Source organism: Scylla paramamosain, chromosome 12 (genome assembly GCF_035594125.1).
Source record: "Scylla paramamosain isolate STU-SP2022 chromosome 12, ASM3559412v1, whole genome shotgun sequence".
Taxonomy (NCBI): Eukaryota; Metazoa; Arthropoda; class Malacostraca; order Decapoda; family Portunidae; genus Scylla; species Scylla paramamosain.
In genome coordinates this window covers 865,001-872,500 of record NC_087162.1, presented here as the reverse complement: position 1 = coordinate 872,500, position 7,500 = coordinate 865,001, and the positions used below count along the sequence as shown (strand labels likewise).

At 45.6% G+C, this 7,500-nt stretch overlaps 1 protein-coding gene across 1 annotated transcript in view; it reads left to right on the top strand.

Annotated features, from left to right (window-relative positions):
• Nucleotides 1–7,500, top strand: part of LOC135105496 (WAS/WASL-interacting protein family member 1-like) — a 197,824-nt gene that overhangs the window by 42,503 nt on the left and 147,821 nt on the right. Inside the window, exon 2 of the mRNA XM_064013631.1 lies at nucleotides 5,168–5,632. Coding sequence (XP_063869701.1) covers nucleotides 5,168–5,632 — 465 coding nt within the window. The remainder of the gene's footprint in view (nucleotides 1–5,167; nucleotides 5,633–7,500) is intronic.

Sequence of the window (7,500 nt, the reverse complement as noted above, 5' to 3'; positions counted from 1 at the left end):
TATGTCTCAGTTCCATTATTTTTTTCTTTCCCTTTTTATACAGATTCTTATACTTACAATTTCCACTTCCATGTCTATTAATTTTAATCATCTCATTACACTAACTCACCGGATAAGCTCATCTATACACCTACCTATGTCTCTATTCCACAACCATTTTACATTCTTCTTTTATCTAGATTTTTATGCTTACGATTTTTATCCCCCCACTCGCAGTTTCCATTATTCATTTCCTCATTTTCTTGACTTTTTTTTTTTTTTTTTCTCTCTCTGCCTCTCGCTGGTCCCCAAGACGCGGTAAGGGTTAGGTAGTTGACGAACAGGGCTTGGCTTTTTGAAGGTGTTCGGTAGTATTGATGCTCCCACAGATCCATCACCCTCCCATGAATATTTCCAGCCTTCTCCTCCTCCTCCTCCTCCTCCTCCTACGCGTCGCCCTCCTTTGACATTCTTTTGAGTCATATGGTTTTATATGCATGAAGTTTTTTACATTTTTCCTCTCTCTAATTCAGGTTGTAGTAGAATATTGTTAGTTTTTTTTTTTTTATCGTAATGATGTATTAGTGGTGGTGGAAAGTGTAGTAGTAGTAGTAGTGGTAGTAGTAATAGTTGTAGTAGTAGTTGTTGTAATAGTAGTAGTAGTTGTTGTTTTTGTTGTTTTTGTTGTTGTAGTTTGTAGTAATTTTCGTTGTTGTTATTATCAGCTATGTGTTTGTATCATGTTTTTTTTTTCTTATCACTGCAATCACCTGATACTCTCCTCTCTCTCTCTCTCTCTCTCTCTCTCTCTCTCTCTCTCTCTCTCTCTCTCTCTCTCTCTCTCTCTCTCTCTCTCTCTCTCTCTCCACCTCCATGAAGTTTTACCCTTTTTTTCCATCCTTTTTAAATCCGTCTCCTATCTTCGATGCCTGTGTTCCCGTCTTCCTCCATTCCCTCCCCTCCGCCGGCCCTCATAACTTAGCCGAGACTCGCGCCCGGGGACTCGTGTATAACCCAAGGTGCTTCTTCAACCTCCTGCCCGGATATAAAACGGGACTTTACTTTTGTCTCGGCCAGAACTAATGTTATTGGACCTGCCTCTCTCTCTCTCTCTCTCTCTCTCTCTCTCTCTCTCTCTCTCTCTCTCTCTCTCTCTCTCTCTCTCTCTCTCTCTCTCTCTCTCTCGTGTATCTGATTGTATGTATGTATGTGTGTGTGTCTATGCGTACGTGCCAGCCTGCCTGTGATGTATGTGTGTGTGTATGTGTGTTGATGAACGAGTTTTATGTGCCTTATCTACAGATTTTATCGCAAAACAGATCTAAGGATTGTCTTTGTTGCGTTTCTTCTCTTTCGTCATCCCCTTCCTTCTCTCTCCTTTTCTTTCATCTACCTGACCCGTCTTATGTGTCTACTTCTATTCCTTTTCCCTTTCTTACATCGGCAAGTGTAAGGCCGAAATGGTTTCTCTCTCTCTCTCTCTCTCTCTCTCTCTCTCTCTCTCTCTCTCTCTCTCTCTCTCTCTCTCTCTCTCTCTCTCTCTCTCTCTCTCTCTCTCTCTCTCTCTCTCTCTCAGCGCCACCACTGTACCCACTACAGTACGTTAGTGTTCCATTCAACCTTTACGGTTCTTCCATTACTTACTTATTTTTAATTTCTTCTGCGTAATAAAAAAAAGTGTATAGTTCTATCTTCTCTCTTCCTTTATTCCTCCTCCATTTCCTTTTCCTTCTCGTCCCACAGTGCCTGAGCTCCCTGTTCCCCCTCCCACGCTTGTTCTCTCTCCCTCTCTCACTCTCTCTGCCGCCCTGCCCTCCCTCCCTCCCTCCCTCCCTCCGAGAATGTGCTCAGGGCCTCAGTAAATAAGGGCCGTCTTGGAATACCAGTTGTTTTCTCGCTAATCTCGCGTCTTCAATTTCGGTCCCAAAATGAAATTGCCTCGAGCCGTCTGAACGCTCGTGCAGACCATCGTAATTTTACCATTAATCTGAATATACCGTCTTTCTTGCCACGGGTTTCTGAGGTCATATAACAAAGCCAGTCTGAGTTAAGGAGGGCGATGCCATGGCTTTGTTGTGTAGGCGCGAGACTCCGGGTTGAGGGAACGAAGAGCGGTGGGCCTCGCGAAGACATCGGCGAGGGTTCTGGTGGGCCGTACTGGAGGCCGAGTCTGAAGGTGACTTTAGGGAGCGACAACTGCGGCCCGTCTGGTATCGAGCTGCCCGGGAAGGGGAAAGAGAACGGAGAGAAGAAGAAACAGGGAAGAATGCCACGTAGAGGGAAAGAAAATGAACGGAAAGAGAAGGAGCGGAGGAAAGGACCATTTAAAAGGCGGAACTGCTAACCAAACACATTGCTCATACAACACCTGAACGCTTATACGCTTATCTACATTATCACCGAACATAGAACTCGACTCGTTTCTCTCCCAGACCTACAGTGCTGATATTTCTCATCCCTTGCCTCACTAACACTAATTCACATTCTTGCCTCCGTGTCTGCAAGAACCGAAAACAAGTACTCGTAGGTAATTGATTAATTAGCCCGTCTTACAGGAACAAAATGTAATATATAATAATATTGTTCCATATTAACTTGCACCAATTTCTCCCTTCATGCTGGTATTTTTTTTACTGCATATGTGAAGTATTTTTATCGTTCCCCATAGTTTGTTCCCTTAAGTTTCTCTATACTTATATGATTGCCTTCTAATTTTCTGTTCATGAAGTCTTAATTTTTCCATGGCCATTTCTTTTCTCCGATTTTTTTTTTTTTTTTTCAAGACAAAGAAATAACAAAGAAAGAGTGTGGCGGTGGTTCAGTCTCAGCTTGAGGCACGTGGTGGATTCCTGCCGCCTCTCTCCCCTTCCTGTGTGGCTTTTTGTTATTCCTGCCGCGTCCTGCCAGCGGCGCCGGCGACCTCTGCCTCTGTGGGTTATCGCCCGTGATGCTTCTCCTGCCGCTGACGAGGCTTGTTGTGGGCTTGCTTTGGCTTCTGTCCGCCTCTGTCTGTGTGCAAGGTTGTCTGTGTCAGTGTCCTTGTGGCTTGTGTGTGTGTGTGTGTGTGTGTGTGTGTGTGTGTGTGTGTGTGTGTGTGTGTGTGTGTGTGTGTGTGTGTGTGTGTGTGCGTGTGTGTTTCGTAGTAGCGTCTGTCTGGCACTATGTTTCACTTGTAAAATCTTTGTCCGTGTTTGTGTTTCATGTCGTCCAACTTTCCATCTACGAAGTGTCTACTCGAGGATTGTCTCAGTAATGAAAGATCACAGCATGTCGTCGTCACCTGCAATGAATAAAATAGAGTTTCTGAATGCTTTTACTTAAATGATAGTCGATATTGCAATAAAACCGGAGGCGAAAAAAAAAACACTGTCTAGTCTGTATGATTCCTTCTGATTGGTGTTCTAATCTGCCTTTCCTTGACTCGTGGCTAAAAAGGAAACTGTCACTGTTATAACTGTTAATTAACGCAAAACCCCATCATACTCCATTAATAAATGACTGCAGCTCGTGGGTCGCAGTCCTTCCTGAGGCAGTCATGTTCCCTGCTCTCTTAGGGGCTGAAGAAGGCAGGGGAGTTAGGCGGAGACAGAAGAAAGGATGATGCTGCAGGACGTAATGCAGTGATGGACCAATGGGCTGGTCAGCAGACGTGAGGGTGCGGCGCGGCAGGTAATCGGCTTAATGGGGAGGGAAAGAGTGCTTGCCGTGTGAGAACAAGACAGACACCCGTAGGGAAGAAGAGGCATTACGACACATACTTGAAGGAATGAGCGAGACAGAGAGAGAGAGAGAGAGAGAGAGAGAGAGAGAGAGAGAGAGAGAGAGAGAGAGAGAGAGAGAGAGATCCCGTGTGAGTGTATGAGTAGGAGAAAAATACTTGTAAATAAAGTGTGGGAAGTGAGGAGGACCACCCAGGAGACACAAGAAGTCTCAAGAAAATATCTCGCCCGTAGTAGAAAATTATCTCTCTTTTGAATCTTCACACCTCGTCCGTATCCCGTGAGCTGCTCGACTATTTCTGGCCGGGGAGATCTGCTGCTGCTGCTGCTGTTGCTGCTGCTGCTGCTTCGTCTCTACCTCTTCTCGTCCCTTGATTTTTATCTTCTCGTCTGCACTTTTTCACTCTAATCTCTCTCTCTCTCTCTCTCTCTCTCTCTCTCTCTCTCTCTCTCTCTCTCTCTCTCTCTCTCTCTCTCTCTCTCTCTCTCTCTCTCTCTCTCTCTCTCTCTCTCTCTCTGTGTGTGTGTGCGTGTGCGTGTGTGTGTGTGTTTATGTGTGTGCGCGCCACTCATCTATCTATAACGCCTCTGTTTTTACCTCATAAATTTACGCTTAGTTTCGTTTATCAATCACTCCGCGCCTCTAAAAGTGGTCATTGTTTACGCCAAGATGGACTGAGATATACAACTGACCTTTGGAAAACCCGCTTATTTATGCTGACCCGTCCTGTGTGTCCGATAAGAGAGTGCATCTTTGGTTCTTGTATTGAAGTGTTGAATTGCTCCTTTTTATATCGTTCCTACAAAGAGCTACAGTTGGTGCTCCGGTAATATAGTGTTTTGGGCGCTTCGTTTGATGTGATTCTTAAGGTTGCGGTCGAGCGGAGCCAAGGTTCTTTTTCTTTTTTAGTGGGAGGAACGAGGAAAGTTATTGCCTGTGTGTTTGTGTGTCCATTATCAAGCTGTAAAACTCCTCTGAGAATGGATACTTAAGATAGATATTCACGTATATTTTTTCCCTGAGGGTGTTAGTGAGAGAGAGAGAGAGAGAGAGAGAGAGAGAGAGAGAGAGAGAGAGAGAGAGAGAGAGAAATCTACCCATTATACTTATTTACTTACATATCATTTAATCATTTACATATACATATGTATAGTGCTGTAGCACATAATATATTCTTATATCCTGTCCAACTTTGTGTGTGTGTGTGTGTGTGTGTGTGTGTGTGTGTGTGTGTGTGTGTGTGTGTGTGTGTGTGTGTGATTGGTTCCTTACCCTGGTCTTCGCCCTCCCCGGCACTTGAGTTCGGTAGTCCCGTAAGTCACGGCCATAAGAAGGCTCTTAGCGCCCCTGAGTTTATCTTCAAGGACTCTGGTTCGTGTGAGTCTTCATTTGTTACCTTATTACTTTGTTTACAGCCTGCTTTATGGAGCACCATTTTTAAGACCAATTTTTCTTTCTTCTTCCCCAGCTGTACCGCACGGTGGAGAAGATGTGGGGCGGCGGCGCTCCTGGTGGTGGAGGAGGAGGTGGTGGAGGAGGAGGTGGCGGTGGAGGTGGAGGAGGACTGCCTGGAGGAGTAGGGGGCCCTCAGCTTGGCGACAGTCACACTCCTTCAGCGCCTACACAAGACGGCCAGGATGTCAAGATGTCCTGCGCCTCGCCACCACCAGCTACTTCGGCGGCGACGTCTGTCCCTTCAGTCTCAGCCTCGTCCACGCCACCTGCACCGCCCACGCCCATGGAAACCTCGCACCTGCCGGCAATGCTCTCCCAGCTCTCACAAAGCATGAGTGCCGCCGCGGCCAGCATTCAAAGGGACTCCTCACCTCCTCCCACCTCCAACCACGACACTCCGACCTCCAGCATCGCCCATCCCGGACCTCCCTCGCCCACGCCCCTGGACTCCTCCTCCTCCCAAGACATGCTTAAGATGGTGAGTACAACGCATAATTTTTATAATGGTGTTTGATGATGAAAGGCCTCCAGATTTTGAAGTAAGTGATGATTTGAATCTCCTTTTTTTTTTGGGGGGTGGGTGGTTTAGAATAAGAAAGTTAAATGTTTATTTGAAAATTTTGTGATTTCATAAAGCAGCAGGCGAGGATCTGTGCTGTGGTTAAGTGTCAGTATCTGTACATAACGGGAAAGTTTAGCATTTATAGAGAATTGACTACACAGGTTATACACCTCTTGTAATGATGTACGAGTAGGTGTGTACGAGTATGGTCGACAGAATTACTTTCAGGCAACAAAGAAACTTGGCTCATTCACTTTCTTGCTGCCTCACTTACTCTGATGAAAGCGAGTGTTCACTGAGGTAATCATGATTACTCATAATTCCAAGTAGCCATCGTCTCCGCTCTCCAGCGTGCCCCACTTTAGATCAGAGTAGTTCATCACAAATACACTGGTAAGAGCCAAAAGATCTGCACTAGCTCTTGTTTTTGTGTGTTTTTGTATCACTTTTCAAAGACTCAATAATGAAAGCAAGATGAGAGTGTCTGGATTCCGTTTGTAAAGTAGTAAGGTAAAAGAAACATTTTAAATGGTATCGTTCTAAAGGGCATCGGTGCTGTTGTGACCATAAAGAGATGTTCGTTTTACTGATGTCTCCAAATTAAACTAGGTTGAGATTTACAGTTGTTACTGATACGGTTTTTTGTGACACTATGTTGTTTGTGGTGGCGATGGTTGTGACTGGTGGTGATGGTGGAGGATGAAAGTTAATTTGCCTGGTTGTTGAAAATGAAAATCCTGGGTGTTGTTATTTATGTTTATTATTTTGATTATTTAGAATTATTCTGTCACTCATCACCCCCGGCCTCGACTTACTTTAATTTTACAATTCTCTTTTCCCTCCCCTTCCTCCTCCTCCCACTTCTCCTCCTCCTCCTCCTCCTCTTCCTCCTCCTACTGCTGCTGCTGCTGCTGCTCTCTCCCTCCTCTTCGTCCCCTTCATCCCGGCTCCTCCACTTTTGCCTCCTTTGCCTTCTCCATCTCTTCTAGTTTTTATGCAAGTTTTCCTTCCTTCTTTCTTTTTTTTTTTTTTTAAGCGCAGTCTTTCCACTCCCCCCAGGCGCTCATTCAATTTTCCTTTTGCCATCCCCCCAGATTTTAGTTATCAAGCGTTATCCTCAGCTCCCTTTTGCCTCTGCTATCCTCCTCTGCTTTCCTTTTGTTGCATGTTAGCTTCCTATCACCCTTGGCGCTTACTCCATTTTTTCCCTCTCCCTGCACTCGTTTCATTCGCCATCTATTGAGTCTCTTTATTGTTATTCTTTCTCTGTGACTTCTCCTCCCCTTATGTTCTTTTTTATTTTGGTGGAGGTGGTGGTGGTGGTGATGGTGGAGGTGGAGGGGGTGCCTGCCTGCCTGCCCGTCTCTCTCTCTCTCTCTCTCTCTCTCTCTCTCTCTCTCTCTCTCTCTCTCTCTCTCTCTCTCTCTCTCTCTCTCTCTCTCTCTCTCTCGCTTTCACTCTCCCTTTTTCCATTAATTCTCCCACTTACACAACCCCTTTTTGCCCCCCCACGTTCTATATTTTAATCGACAATATCCACTTCCATGTGTTCTCTTTCCTTTCTCCCCTCTCTTTAACAAAAGGCCTTTCCCCTCGTTTCATTTTCTCACGATATTTTCATGCTGGGTATTTTCTTCTGTCCTCCACTCCCGCTCCCTCCGTCCCTCCCTCCCTCCCTCGACACCGCCCTGTGACCGGAGCTGAGAATGGACAATAAAAGGAGATGTTGGAATATAGACGTATTCTCCCTCCTCATTATCCACTCTCGGCCGCTGAGGGCAGAA